The sequence below is a fragment of the Mesoplodon bidens genome (genome assembly GCF_964165515.1).
Source record: "Mesoplodon bidens genome assembly, chromosome: 10".
Taxonomy (NCBI): domain Eukaryota; kingdom Metazoa; phylum Chordata; class Mammalia; order Artiodactyla; family Ziphiidae; genus Mesoplodon; species Mesoplodon bidens.
Genome location: NC_138172.1, coordinates 48,569,762 through 48,585,956, shown reverse-complemented (window position 1 = coordinate 48,585,956; position 16,195 = coordinate 48,569,762). Strand labels below are relative to the sequence as shown.

General features: G+C 42.4%; 1 protein-coding gene across 1 annotated transcript; it reads left to right on the top strand.

Annotated features, from left to right (window-relative positions):
• Positions 1 to 12,794: 12,794 nt before the first annotated feature.
• On the top strand, positions 12,795 to 14,451 carry LOC308623640 (translation initiation factor eIF2B subunit delta-like; the record flags this gene model as incomplete). Its single annotated transcript, XM_081246234.1, has 1 exon — positions 12,795 to 14,451. The coding sequence occupies one exon, from the start codon at positions 12,795 to 12,797 to the stop codon at positions 14,415 to 14,417; it is 1,623 nt and encodes a 540-aa protein (XP_081102360.1). The 3' UTR covers positions 14,418 to 14,451.
• Positions 14,452 to 16,195: the final 1,744 nt, after the last annotated feature.

Here is a 16,195-nt window from a genome sequence, read left to right as displayed (position 1 = left end):
CTGGCCAGAGGTGTGTCAATCTTGTTTACCCTTTCAAAGAACCAGCTCTTGGTTTTATTGATTTTTTTCTATTATTTTTTTAATCTGTAATTTATTTATTTCCTCTCTGGTCTTTATTATTTCCTTCCTTCTGCTGACTTTAGGGTTTTTTTAAAAATTCTTTTTCTAATTCTTTTAAGTGATAGTTTAGGTTATTTGAGATTTTTCTTGTTTTGGAAGGAAGAACTATATCGCTATGCATTTCCCTCTAAGAACCACTTTTGCTGCATCCCACAGATTTTGTATGGTTGTGTTTGCATTGTCATTTGTCTCAAGGCATTTTTAAATTTTCTCTTTGGTTTCATCGTTGATCCATTGGTTCTTTGGTAGCATGTTGTCCAGTCGCCACGTAATTGTTTTTTTCTCCTTTCTTTTTCTGTGGTTGATTTCTAGTTTCATGCCATTGTGGTCAGAAAAGATGCTTGAGGTAATTTCTATACTCTTAAATTTGTTGAGGTTAGTTTTGTGCCCTAATATTTGGTCAGTCCTAGAGAATGTTTCACGTGCACTTGAAAACAGTGTGTTCTGGTTTTTTTGGATATAATGTCCTGAAAATATCAATTAAGTCTATCTGTTCTATTGTATCATTTGGGATCTCTGTTGCCTTATTGATTTTCTGTCTAGAAGATCTGTCCATTGATGTAAGTAGGGTGTTAAAGTCTCCTACTATTACTGTATTCCTGTCAGTTTCTCCCTTTATGTCTGTTAGTATTTGTTTTATATATTTGGGTGCTCCTATATTAGGTGCATATATGTTGACGAGTATAAAATCCTCTTCTTATATTGATTCTTTTGTCATTATATAGTGTCCTTCTTTATCTTTCTTTATGGCCTTTGTTTTATGTTTTTTAAGTTTTTTAAAAAATATTAATTTATTTATTTGGCTGCGTTGGGTCTTAGTTGCAGCACATGGGATCTTCAGTTGCAGCGCGTGGGATCTTTTAGTTGCAGCATGCAGGATCTCTAGTTGCAGCATGTGAACTCTTAGTTGTAGCATGTGAGATCTAGTTCCATGACCAGAGATCAAACCTGGTCCCCCTGCATTGGGATCGTGGAGTCTTAGCCACAGGATCACCAGGGAAGTCCCTCTCTCCCTTCTAGCTGCTGCAAACCAGTTGCTGCATTCTCCTCCAAGGCTCTGAAGCTCCCCTGCTCTCCTGGCTGAGCTCCCCGCTGGTGAGGGGACTTCACAGCATGCAGGAATCTTTTCTCTTTCACAACTCCCTCCCAGGGTTGCAAGTCCCATTCCGATTCCTTTCTCACTGTCTTTTTCTTTTTGTTTTTTGCTTTTTTCTTTTGTCCTACCTGGTTATGTGGAGATTTTCTTGCCCTTTCAGAGGTCTGAGGTCTTCTGCCAGTGTTCAGTAGATATTGTGTGAGAATTGTTCCACATGCAGATATATTTTTGATGTATTTGTGGGAGGAGGTGAGCTTCACGTCCTAGATGAGCTACTCCACCATCTTGATCCTGGACCTGATGAAACCTTTTAAATTAAAAAAATATGAATGAGAATTAGGTTTTTTCACTGTTGCAGAAAGAAGTTACATATAAGGAAAAGGGGAATGCTAGAATGAACTCTATGGTGCTAGATTGTATTTGGAAGTGTAAATATGGATTCATGGTTTAAAAATATAGGTGTGTATGTTGGGGGGGATAACACATACACACAGTTGGATAAATACAAGGGTAAATATAGATGTATGTGAATGTGTTGGTTAGTACACATGCATATATTTCTTGGCTGTATCCACTAGAGAGATAGAAATAATGACACCCTAGTAGCATTTAGCACACCTGTTCTACGGATCTTGGTTTTAAGTACTATTCTCCAAAAAAAGGAACCCAGGGCTCATTGGAAAACTGTTTGATTCCAGGGTTGAGGCAGGGAAAATAGGAAATGAATGTAGAGCATCTTGTGGTGCCAGAAAGTAAGGAAGTGCTAGAGAGAGAGAGAAAAAGAGAGAGAGTGGGTGTGTGAGTAGGAGAAAGGGCATGTCAGAAGGACACAGAGCTCCCAATGGCCAGAAGAGAAACAACTCAAGCAACAAAACAAATAATAATGGTATTAGATTATAACCCAAAGAATAAAGTAAAGATCCATGAGTCCATATGAATATAAGTAAATATCTGAATAAATAAATGGGAGAAAAGGGACAACTCTTTGTTATGAAAGAATTCTAATTAATAATGTAGAAAGAATGAGAATTAAAAAATCACCATTAGGGACTTCCCTCATGGTGCAGTGGTTAAGAATCCGCCTGCCAATGCAGGGGACACAGGTTTGATCCCTGGTCTGGGAAGATCCCACATGCCATGGAGCAACTAAGCCCGTGAGCCACAGCTACTCAGCCTGTGCTCTAGATCCTGTGTGCCACAACTACTGAGCCCGTGCGCCACGGCTCACTGAAGTGAAGCCTGCACACTCTAGGGCCCGCATGCTGCAACTGCTGAGCCTGCGTACTGCGACTACTGAAGCCTGCATGCCTAGAGCCTGTGCTTTACAACAAGAGAAGCCACTGCAATGAGAAGCCCGCTCATCACAATGAAGAGTAGCCCCGCTTGCCATGACTAGAGAAAGCCTGCGTGCAGCAGCAAAGACCCAACACAGCCTAAATAAATAAATAAATAAGAAAAAACCCACACTAAAAAAGAGATTTAACCATTAAATATCACACTAATAAAATCTGCAGGCAAGACATACTAATAGATGCTAAAATTATTGGGTAGAAGTGTGAGCAGAAACATAATTCCATAGTCTCTCCCCAAATATTTAGCAATTACAAAGGAAAAATAGTAACTGAACAGTAGAGAATCCTGGAAGACACCAATTTAACCAAGTGGTTAAGGTTACCATCACCACTAATAGGACACATCAATAGCATATAACCCTGATATGATATACCGGGAAGGGCACATCACTTTTGTGGTATTCCTACAAATAATACAGAACCTCAATCCAGTCATGAGTAATCATCAGAGACCTCAAACTGAAGGACACACTCTAGAGAGACATTCTACAAAATAACTGACCAGTACTCTTTAAAAGGCTCAAGGTCATGGAAGGTCACAGACAACAAGGAAAGATTGAGAAACTGTCACAAGTTGGAGGAGACTAAGAAGATATGACAGCCTAATGCAATTGCAGATCCTGGATTGGATCCAGGAATAGAGAAAGGATGTTAGTGGACAAACTGGAGAAATCCACATAAATTCTGTTCTTTCGTTAATATATGGTACCAAGCTTAATTTCTTAGTTTTGGTCATTGTTCTGTTGTTATCTAAGATGTTAACATAAGGGGAAGCTAGGTGAAGAGTTTATGGGAACTCTCTGTATTACTTTTGCAACTCTTGTAAATCTAATATCTCAAAATAAAGCACTAAAAGTATGTATTCTGTGGAGACTTCCAGTTATGGCAATGTTGTATGTAAATAACCTGAGGAATCTACAAAAAAAAAGAAAATTCTGGAACTGAAATTAAGTACTCAATAGAAGGCTTAACAGCAAATTAGACACAGATGAAGGGAAGACTTGCAGATATGTCAGTAGAAACGATCAGGCTGAAGTATAAAGAGAAAAAAGATGAAGGAATATAGAAAACTACATTAAAAAATATGGGACATAGTAAATAGGTCTGTTATGTACTTGAAGCCCCAGAAAAGGAGGAGACAATGTCACAGAAGCAGTATTTGAAGAAAAAATAGTTGAGGATGATCCAAAAGTAATGAAGACTTCAAGCCATAGAGTAAAGCACTAACAACCCTAAGCGGGATAAAATAAAGAAACCATACCATATGCATATACTTATATACATATACTTACACATTATAATAAAATTCTGCTCTAAAGACAGGGTTTGGGGAGGAACTTAAAGCATCTAGAGAAAAAAGACCCACTGCCTTCTAACAGTAATGACAGAAGCTAGAAAATATTGGAATGGAAGCTTCAAAGTGATGAAAGAAAATAACTTTCAATCTAGAATTCTAAACGTAGTGAAAATTTTCTTTAAAAGTGAAAATAGGGAATTCCCTGGGGGTCCAGTAGTTAGGACTCAGTGCTTTCACTGCCAAGGGCCTGGGTTCAGTCCCTGGTTGGGGAACTAAGATATCGCAAGCCACACGGTGTGGTGAAAAAAAAATGAAGATAAAATTAAGATATTCTCAGACAAACAAAAACTGGTAATTCATTACCAGATAATAATAATTCATCACCAGAAGACCTGAACCAAAGGAATTCTTCAGTCAGAAGAAAAGTCTACCATGTGGGAGTAGAGAAATGTAAGAAAGAATGAAAAGCAACAGTAAGGGTAAACTTGTTAAGATATATAAATTAATATTAACTGTAACATAGCCATAATAATAATGTAGTTATTATTAATAATTATATGTTATTTAAATATATATAGAATTAAAAACATAACTATACCCCCAAAATGGGAGGGGTAAGTGGATTTAAAGTGTCCCAAGATCCTTGGATTGTCTTGGAAGTGTGTAAGTGCTAATTAATATGGAAACTTTAATAATTTAAGGTTGCTTGTTGTAATCTCTGAGCTAATCATTATTCAAATAGTAAAATGATATAAAAATAACAAGGGAGGGGTTTCCCTTGTGGCTCAGTGGTTGAGAGTCCGCCTGCCGATGCAGGGGACGCGGGTTGGTGCCCCGGTCCGGGAAGATCCCACATGCTGCGGAGCAACTAAGCGCGTGTGCCACAACTACTGAGCCTGAGCTCTAGAGCCCACAAGCCACGACTACTGAGCCCACGTGCCACAACTACTGAAGCCTGCATGCCTACAGCCTGTGCACCACAATGAAGAGTAGCCCGCATTCACCACAACTAGAGAAAGCCTGCACACAGCAGCAAAGACCCAACACAGCCAAAAATAAATAAATAAATAAATAAATAATTTTATAATTTTTTTCCCAATAAATAAATAAATAAATAAAAATAAGCATATAAATCCCCACTGTAATGTCTGTTACCCACAGACTGTTGGGGGTTCCTGCCAGCCTTGAAAAAAATGACCTGATTTCTTTCTCCTAAAAAAAAAAAAAGGATACTAAAAGATTGAAAATATAAGAATGAAAAAAGATATAATCAGACAAACCTTAACCAAAAGAAAACTGGTGGGACTTGCCTGGCAGTCCAGTGATTAAGACTTCACCTTCCAATGCAGGGGCTGTGGGTTCAATCGCTGGTCAGGGAGCTTAGATCCCACATGCCTCATGGCCAAAAAACCAAAACATAAAACAAAAACAATATTGTAACAAATTCAATAAAGACTTTAAAAATGATTCACATCAAAAAAAAAATCTTTAAAAAAAAGGTAAAAGCTGGTGTGGCTATGCTAATATCAGAGAAAGTAGACATTAAGGCAAGAAGCATTAGTAGAAATAAAGAAAGAAGAGGGACATTTTATACTGATCAAAGGTTTTGAAAAATCCATCCAAAAGGTACAACTATTTAAAATCTAGGGACTTCCCTGGTGGCACAGTGGTTAAGGATCTGCCTGCCAGTACAGGGGACATGGGTTCGAGCCCTGGTCTGGGAAGATCCCACATGCTGCAGAGCAACTAAACCCATGAGCCACAACTACTGAACCTGCGCTCTAGAGCCTGCAAGCCACAACTAATGAGCCTGTGTGCCACAACTACCGAAGCCTGCGTGCCTAGAGCCTGTGCTCCGAAACAAGAGAAGCCACTGCAGTGAGAAGTCTGCACACCACAATGAAGAGTAACTCCCGCTCGCCGCAACTAGAGAAAGCCCACATGCAGCAACAAAGACCCAATGCAGCCAAAAATAAATAAAGTAATAAAAAAATAAAATAAAATCTATATACACTAATGACCTAGCCTCAAAATATATAAGCAGGACTTCCCTGGTGGTGCAGTGGTTAAGAATCCGCCTGCAGGGGCTTCCCTGGTGGCGCAGTGGTTGAGAGTCCGCCTGCCAATGCAGGGGACATGGGTTCGTGCCCCGGTCCGGGAAGATCCCACATGCCGCGGAGCGGTTGGGCCCGTGAGCCATGGCCGCTGAGCCTGTGCGTCCGGAGCCTGTGCTCCGCAACGGGAGAGGCCACAACAGTGAGAGGCCCGCGTACCGCAAAAAAAAAAAAAAAAAAAAATAGAATCCGCCTGCCAATGCAGGGGACATGGTTTGAACCCTGGTCCAGGAAGATCCCACATGCTGCAGAGCAACTAAGCCTGTGAGCCACAACTACTGAGGCTGCACTGTAGAGCCCACAAGCCACAACTACTGAGCCCTTGCGCCACAACTATTGAAGCCCGCACACCTAGAGCCCATGTTCTGCAACAAGAGAAGCCACCTCAATGAGAAGCGTGCACACCACAACGAAGAGTAGGCCCTACTCACTGCAACTAGAGAAAGCCCGTGTGTAGCAACGAAGGCCCAACACAGCCAAAATTAAATAAATAAATATATATATATTAAATAAATATATATAGGCAAAATTTTACAAGTCTAGAAGAAAAACAAACAATAATAAACATGAGATTTTCACATTCTTTTCTCAAAAACTTAAAGGGCAGGTAGACAAAAATATCAGGACACAGAAGAATTGAACAATATAATTAACAAACTATATCTTATTGAGTTATATATAATACTGTACTCAGCAATTGCAATGTGCAATTTCTTTAAAAGTATACTTGGAAGATTTACCAAAATTGTCTATGTGCTAGATCATAAAGGAATTAACAAATTTCAAAGGACTGAAAGCATATAAAGCTTGAACTAAGTAGACTGAATAACAAATATATAACTAGAAATTCCCCCACATATTTGGAGATTAAGCAATTCATTACTAGATACATGAGTCAAAGAAGTCATAACGGAAATTAGAAAATACAAAATAATGAATGATCATCTTTAAATATACATCACAGCTTATGGGATGCAGCTAAAGACACGCTTAGAGGAAAATGTATAGACATATGTTCACATATTAGAAAAGAAATAGGGCTTCCCTGGTGGCACAGTGGTTAAGAATCCGCCTGCCAATGCACGGGACACGGCTTTGAGCCCTGGTCCAGGAAGATCCCACATGCCGCGGAGCAGCTAAGCCTGTGCACCACAACTACTGAGCCCACGTACCTAGAGTCTGTGCTTTGCAACAAGAGAAGCCACCACAATGAGAAGCCCGCACACCACAACGAAGAGTAGCCCCCGCTTGTCGCAACTAGAGAAAGCCCGCGCGCAGCGAAAAAGACCCAACGCAGCCAAAAGTAAATAAATAAATTAAATTAATTTTTTAAAAAAAGAAATAGTCTGAAAATCAGTTATCTAGGTATACATCTCAAAAATTAGAAAAGAATAGCAAATTAAGCCCAAAGAAGCTGGAAGGAAGGAAATAATAAAACAAGAACACATTTTAATTAAATAGAAAACACATATAGTGTAGGATCAGCAAAGCCAAAACTTAATTCTTCGAAAAGATTAGTAAAATTGCTTAGTCCCTGGCAAAACTGATCAAACTGAGAGAAGGTAAAAATTACCAGCGTCAGGGGAAATAAAGACATCATTATGGATCCTACAGACATTAGAAAGATAACAAGAGGTTTATGAACAACTTTATGCTTAGAAATTTGAAAATATAGATGAAATAGTCATAATTTTAAAATTGTGAAAGCAATGATAACTAAACAGCAAAAGGATAAACATGAAGGTATAAAAGAGGACATCAAAATTATAAAATTTGGGGAGGAGAGTAAGAAAATGTAGAACTGACCCCACCATATCTCCGAGGTGTTCCTGTACCCCACGTTGTACTAGCTCACGAGGGCTGATCACGCACATCTCTTTCCAACTCTGTGCTCAGTGATGTCACATTGGTATCTTGAAATTGACCATATTGAGAGTTTTTACACCACAGAAATCAGCAAATACTACCAAGTCAGGATTCTCCCCACCCCAAGAACTGATCGTTAAACATTTGCCAGCACACTACAGAATGTATTATACTCATGAATTGGAAGACTCATTTGAGAGAGGAATTCGTGATCTGCATACTCATTTAACGAATAATAGCCAATACACTGTTGTCGGTGAGCAAAGGCAAAAAGAGAATTTATAACTGAGAGGGGAGAGAAAAAACTGTAGTCTGGGAACAGTGAATCTTGTCTGCATATTTTGGGGGTAAGAAAGAGGCCAGTTTGGGAGTCTGTTCTTAAGCAGTCTGAATAATGATATCAAAACAGTTTCAGGATTTTTAAAATGAATTTTCCAGAAAACCTTGCAAAATTAATTGTGGAATATATGTGACAGACTGTGTCTTCCAGTGTCCTTTATTAGTGTTCTTTATCTTAGTTAGGCCAGGTCTGCACCATTTCCCTCAAAAATTTCTCAACTCCCCCCATTTTGGTCAAAAGCTCCTGGTGGAGAGGATTTAAACCTAAGGGCTTTAGTCTGTGGTGCAGAATCATTATTGGATATCAATTTGATCTTGGGGGTATAACAATATTTAAACACCTGAGTGTCAAACACAATGTGAATATTATAAGAGACATTTGGAACATATTTTGTGTCCAATTTTTGGAACAGTGTAGGTCCAAGCAAGAGAATACATATTAAAGACAAGATTGGTCAATTTTAGTTAAGTAATTGGTTTTTTACCCCCTATGATTAATTGATCATTTCATCTTTTTCAAAATATGTATCCAGGTACTGTAAAATATTGGCTATTGGATAGTGTTCATTTTGTTGGTGAGGGCACATCTATTTAGAATCATTCTAGTTAATGAAGTTTTGTTAATCTAGCCTAAAATGAGTTATTTCATTTAAAGTCAGTATTCATTTTGCTTGTGAAATTATCTCAGATTTGTCCAGTGGGAGCCTTACAAGTTGTCTCCCGTGTTCTTTTGGTATGACCTAGCAGTTTCTTGAGCACTTCCTTACATTCTGTCATCACAAGATGTTCCAGGCTAATCTTGTACTCTCTTTGTCCCAGTTCTGGAATTGGTTTCTAAGAAGCCCTGGTTCCTTTTAGTGGAGAATGGTATTTAGAAACCAAGATCTAAGCACTAGATCTGCTACTAGCTACTGGGATGTCATTGCTTCTAAGTCCTTTAAATGGATAGAGGTTGGGAAAAGTAACAATTTCAGAGGTCCATCTATATATATGTAAATGTGTATATACACATAAGCATGCATATATCCATATCCATGTGCTTACATATTTAAAATCATGACCTCATGCTGACTCCTCTAACTACAGTCTAATTCCATAGTGCCTCCTCCCATTCCACGCCTATAGCTCCCTCCACCCACAGCCATCTGAAGAATCTTGGAATAACGTTCTACTTGTGGAAGTCTCTGCCCCTAGTTTAGTGAGTCTCAGGGTCAGATCACCACAGTGACTGCATGTCCAGTTGCAGAATTCTAAATATTTATACTGTGGGAGGCATACAGCCCAGATGTATTATGTTCTGGGACTTAAGAACAGCATTTGTGGTTAAAAGTACTTGATAGAAGAAAACAAAGAAAGGAAGTACTTAACATGGTCCCTTCCAGCATGGTTTTAAGGGCAACTTTCACTGGAGTCTCTTTTAATATGTTCAGTGTTCCAGTTACTGTAACCATGTAACACATTGCCCCCAAGACTTGGCAGCGTGAAACAGCAGTTTGCTTTCTGATCAGATAGGACACAGCTAGGAGAGTTTACCTCTACTCTGCGATGTCTGGGGTCGCAGCCAAGAGACTGGGGCCAAAGTCTCATTCACTCACACGTGTGGTGGTTGGTGCTGGCTTTCAGCTGAGACCTCAGTTCCTCTGCCTGAGGCTTCTCCACATCAGCTAGTTCCTTTCCTTTCCCTTCCCTTCCTCAGAGCACAGTGGCTGGTTTCCCCAGGGCAAGCCTCCCCCAAAGAGAAACGCAGTCTGCCACTGTCCGTTATATAAATTGAATTGTATCTAGTGATGTCTCTTAGAAATGCACCTTGCATCCGTTGGGCATATGACTGTGTGCCTAAGTTATTTACCCAGCTAAACTATAAAGTTTAAGGATAAAAACATTTTCAAATTTGCCAAGTCTTTAAAAATGTATGTCCCATGCACCCTTTCTCAGGAAACTCTTAGGGAACATGCTCCCCTATATAAGTGAGTAAACCAAGGAAGAGGAAGGCTTGATGTGTGGGAAACGAGAGATCCAGCATAGGAGAGATGTGCAGGAAAGGCCCAGGTCAGTAATGGTTAAGGGGCTCTGCAGTTACTGCTGCTACAAAGCTTAACAACTTAAAACAACCATTTTATCATGCTTGTAGATTCTTTGGATCAGAAATTCTGACAGGGCACAATGGGAATGGCTTGTTCCATGATGTTTGGAGCCTTAGCTGGAAAAAGTCAATGACCAGGGGTAACCTGAAAGATGGGGCTGGAACTCTCTGAGGCATTTTCATTCACAGAGTAGTTGATGTTGGTTGTCTGCCGAGGGTGTTAACAGAGCACATGCACATGTATTCTCTAGCACGTGGCCTGGGCTTCCTCACAGAATGGCTGCCTCAGGGTAATCAGGCAGCTCAAAGTGAGTGATCAGAGCTTCGAAGTGAGTATTCTAGCAAGTAAGGGGGAGGTTGCATCACTTTTTTTTTTTTTTTTGGCTGCATTGGGTCTTCGTTGCTGCGCTCAGGTTTTCTCTAGTTGCGGCGAGCAGGGGCTACTCTTCGTTGTGGTGCACAGGCTTCTCATTGCGGTGGCCTCTCTTGTTGCGGAGCATGGGCTCTAGGCACCTGGGCTTCAACAGTTGTGGCACGAGGGCTCTAGAGCGCAGGCTCAGTAGTTGTGGCACACGGGCTTAGTTGCTCCACGACATGTGGGATCTTCCCAGACCAGGGCTCGAACCCATGTCCCCTGCATTGGCAGGCAGATTCTTAACCACCGCGCCACCAGGGAAGCCCCTTAAGATTTAATTTTATTTTTATTTCTTTGGCTGCGTTGTGTCTTTGTTGCTGCATGCAGGCTTTCTCTAGTTGCGGCGAGCGGGGGCTACTCTTTGTTGTGGTGTGCGGGCTTCTCATTGCAGTGCCTTCTCTTGTTGCAGAGCACGGGCTCTAGGCATGTGGGCTTCAGTAGTTGTGGCACATGGGCTCAGTAGTTGTGGCACGCAGGCTCTAGAGCGCAGGCTCAGTAGTTGTGGCGCATGGGCTTAGTTGCTCTGCGGCATGTGAGATCTTCCCAGATCAGGACTCGAACCCGTGTCCCCTGCATTGGCAGGCAGGTGGATTATTATCCACTGTGCCACCAGGGAAGTCCTTGCATCACTTTTTATGACCTAACCTTGGAGGTTCAGTTCCCTTGGAATACATGAGAAAGTCATTACTTCCTCTGCATTGCTATAGGTTACAAACGAGTCACTAAGTTTAGCCCAGATTCCAGGGGAAGCTACATAGATAGACCTCACCTCTCAATGGAAGGAGTGTCAAAGAACTTCTGGATGTGTCTGAAAACTGCTACAGGGGTTGTCCTGTCCTGGGTCATAGCAGTAGGTGTAGCAAGTGACCAGTCCAGATTAGAAGAGGCCAGAGGCTCTAGGAAGGGTTGACCTGGGTCATAGCAGTAGGTGTAGCAAGCGACCAGTCCAGATTAGAAGAGGCCAGAGGCTCTAGGAAGGGTTAACTTGTGGGGGTGACACTGGTAAGAGTCCCTGATACATCTGGACATCTTGGAAAGAGATTTGTAGGGTAGTGGAAAGAGATTAAATTATTGATAAGTACAAACCAAACAAAATAATTGGTTGATTAACTTTTAGAAAAACAAAAATTGTATAAGGGAGAATTTCATGTTCAGCTGTGAATAACATTTACATAGCAACAATAATGTAAACATTACTGATCTAACCATGAGTGTGATGTAACTTACATCGGGAAGATGAGGGATAAGAAGGGTATGGCATGCAGTGAGCTGGCTAAGGGTGAGGAAAGAGAGAATATCCATATCACCCATCCATAATTAATGCCTAAAACTGAAAAAAAAAATTAGCATGCCATCTGGAGCCATGGAGGTAAATTCCAAAATAATCAGCTAAAGGAGGAAAAAGTGTTTGTGATTGGGTGTGGGAAATGGCAGGGTTAAGGGCAGGATTTCTATTTTCAAAATTTTGTAGAACTCTTTGCCTCTTTAAACTATGTGCCTGTCCAACTTTGATGAAAATAACTTAAAAAGAAAACTTTCTACCGAAAGAAACGCCATGCCCAGATCATTTTACAGGTATACGCCATCAAACATTCAAGCTAATCCTGATCTTCTTTAAACTGTCAGAGACTACAAAAAGAAGGAACATACCCTCATTCTTAGGTAATGAGCCTGCTATGGTCTGAATGTTTGTGTCCCTCCAAAATTCGTATGTTGAAATCCTAACCCTCAAAGATGATGGTATTAGAACGTGGGGCCTTGGGGAGGTGCTTAGGTCATGAGGGTGAAGCCTTCATGAATGGGATTAGTGCCTTTCTGAAGAGGCTCTAGAGAGATCCCTTGCCCCTTCTGCCACTTGAGGACACAGTGAGAAGGTGCCAGCTGTGAATGGAGAGGGGCACTCACCAAAACACAACCATGCTGGCATCTTGATCTTGGACTGTCCAGCCTCCAGAACTGTGAGAGATACATTCCTGTTGTTCATAAGTCACCCAGTTTTATGTTATTTTGGACTAAGAGCCTAATGTTACCTTGACACCAAAGCCAAATAAGGAACTATGGCAATGAAAGCCATAAGCCAGTCTTGCTTAAGAACATAAGCCCAGAAGGATGATGGATGCCGTGGCCATTGCTGTTCACGAGGACTCGGGATCTGGGTTGAGGGCGGAGCTTGTTCCTCGGCCTGGGGCAGGGGGGAGGGAGATGACCCAAGAAGAAAAGCTGCAGCTTCGGAAGGAAAAGAAACAGCAGAAGAAGAAATGGAAGGAGGAAAAGGGAGCAGAACCAGAAACTGGCTGTGCTGTATCTGCAGCCCAATGTCAAGGCCTGACCAAAGACCTGCCTGAACTGGACAGTCAGTTGAGCAGTGCCAAGGAGAAAGTTCCAGCAGGTCGGAGAAAGGCTGAACTTCGAGCTGAAAGGCGGGCCAAGCAGGAGGCTGAGGGGGCCCTGAAGCAGGCAAGAAAAGGGGACCAAGGAGGGCCACCTCCTCAGGCCTGCCCCAGCACAGCTGGAGAAACCCCCTCAGGAGTGAAGCGTCTACCCGAGCATAGTCAGGTTGATGACTCCACGCTTCTGAGGAGGCTTGTTAAAAAACCAGAACGACAGCAGGTTCCTACACAAAAGGATTATGGATCCAAAGTGAGTCTCTTCTCCCTCCTACCCCAGTACAGCAGACAAAACTCTCTGACCCAGTTTATGAGCATCCCATCCTCTGTGATCCACCCAGCCATGGTGCGACTCGGCCTGCAGTACTCCCAGGGCCTGGTCAGTGGCTCCAATGCCCGGTGCATTGCCCTCCTTCGTGCCTTGCAGCAGGTGATTCAGGACTACACCACACCTCCCAATGAAGAACTGTCAAGGGACCTAGTGAATAAACTAAAGCCCTACTTCAGCTTCCTGACTCAGTGCTGTCCCCTGTCAGTGAGCATGTACAACGCCATCAAGTTCCTTAACAAGGAGATCACGGGTGTGAGCAGCTCCAGGTGGGAAGAGGAGGCCAAGTCAGAACTTCGAGCAGCCATCGATCGATATGTGCAAGAGAAGATTGTGCTTGCGGCTCAGGCAATCTCACGCTTTGCTTATGAGAAGATCAGTAATGGAGATGTGATCCTGGTATATGGATGCTCATCTCTGGTATCACGAATTCTTCAGGAGGCTTGGGCTAATGGCCGGTGGTTTCGGGTGGTAGTGGTGGACAGCCGGCCACGGGTGGTAGTGGTGGACAGCCGGCCACGGCTGGAGGGAAAGCACACACTACGTTCTCTGGTCCGTGCTGGGGTCCCTGCCTCCTACCTGCTGATTCCTGCAGCTTCCTTTGTGCTCCCAGAGGTTTCTAAGGTGCTGTTGGGAGCTCATGCACTCCTGGCCAACGGGTCTGTGATGTCACGGGTAGGGACAGCACAGCTGGCCCTGGTGGCACGGGCCCATAATGTGTCAGTGCTGGTCTGCTGTGAAACATACAAGTTTTGTGAGCGTGTGCAGACTGATGCCTTTGTCTCTAATGAGCTAGGTGACCCTGATGATCTGCTGTGTGAGCGAGAACGTGTGGCCCTGGCTGACTGGCAGAACCACTCGTCCCTACGGTTGTTGAATCTGGTCTATGATGTGACCCCCCCAGAACTGGTGGATCTGGTGATCACGGAGCTGGGCATGATCCCTTACAGTTCTGTACCTGTTGTGCTGCAAGTCAAGAGTAGTGACCAGCGAGTGGGGGAACACAGGGTCAATAAATGACATACTCCCTACACTTAAAAAAAAAAAAAAGAGAGAGAGAACATAAGCCCAGTCTCATCCCCCAGCCTTTTGGAGCTGTGGGAGGGCTTGTCTGTCCTGAGATGGGGAGCAGAATGGGATGCTGGCTGTGAGTGCTGGAGGCCAAGGAGTTGTGGTAGGAATAAAGATCTGTAAGCCAGGGGCTTATTATGTTTCCTATAATTTCACTTTTGTTTTCTTTCCATATTTTGGTAAATTTAAAAGACATTTGCAAGAAAAATAAAGAACATAGGTTCAGAAATACTAAGTAAAAAACCAAGCAAGAAGAAACACACACACACACACACAAACACAAACACACACACACACAAACACAAACACACACACACATCCACCCCAGGAGCAAATTGAGTGTAACCCAGGAATGCAAGGGATGTCTTCATGGTGGCCCTTGAGTTGGCAGTTGGCTGCCCTGAGCCTGTCATTTTTTTCCTCCAAGGCTTCCAGTGCTGTTAAGGAAAGCCAGCCCACTCCGCAATCCTTGTAATTACTGTCTTCCCAGACCTTGCAACTGTGCCGTAGCTACCACGTTTCAATGCCTGACCTCTGCCTGCACCTCATTTCAGTCGACCATGGGTGAAAGCCTTAGTAATCCCAGGGGTCATCACACCCTACTTCCCACCAGCTAGAGTTCTGATCGCTGCCAGACTGGGGAGAAAACCAACTCCAGAGTCACATCCCAAGGGTCTGCTGTTTTAGGACCTTTCTGACGCAAAGTGTCATAGCCTGGGTTCCCCATAATGCGGAGTCTGAGGTGGTGAGATTTTGTGCTGTTATTTACAATTCCAGGGAGGAGTGAGGAAAGGGGATGGAAGGAGGCGGAGCCAATACAAGAATCACTGAGCTGACTCCCAGAAAGTGCAATTGATTATTTTGTCTTGTAAGACATCCCTTCATAAACTGCTGGATCCCGCCTCTTATTGCTTGGGGGTTTGCCTTGTGTGGCTGGGAGCAAGACTCCCTGGAGGCCTGCCTCAGTGGACATGAGGGGCAGCTACTGCCATGAACACCTCGATCCGTAATGACAGCAGTGGCTGCAGCTAGCCCCGAGTCTGGAGAATAGCAGCAGATTGAGGGTATGGTGCCAGGGCTGTCCCGTGCACGTGTGCAGACCTGAAGAGGCAAAACTGATTAGGATCCTTGCCATATGGAAAATAATTTAATCCCTACCTCACTCCATAGCTGAAACAAAATACTTGCCAGCAAAGATCTCAAGCAAAAATTTAAGAAGAAAATATAGGAGATATAGAAAGATTTCTTGAAACTGAAGTATAAACCTTGAACAAAATGTTGATACATTTTATATTAAAATTTTAGAAACTGTACACCAAAAGGTAATACAAGTTATAAACTTATACAAGTTATATATTGGGTTGGCCAAAAAGTTCATTCGGGGTTTTGTTATGTCTTACAGAAAACTGAACGAACTTTTTGGCCAACCCAATACTTACACTTTATAAGGTATAACACATACCTTATAAAGAATTAGTAACCCAGAATATATAAAGAATTCCTACAAATCAACACGAAAAAGACAAAGTACTCAATGGCAAATTGGCACTACGAACAGACACATCACACAAGAGGAAACCCAGATAGCAAATAAACATACGAAAAGATGCTCATCATCATTAATAACAGAGAAATAAAAATTAAAACTATAATATGGGTCTCTCCACACTTGGGTCTGGTTCACAGGTGGATTGAGGCGATATGTTGTGCTGACCAAAAATGGATTT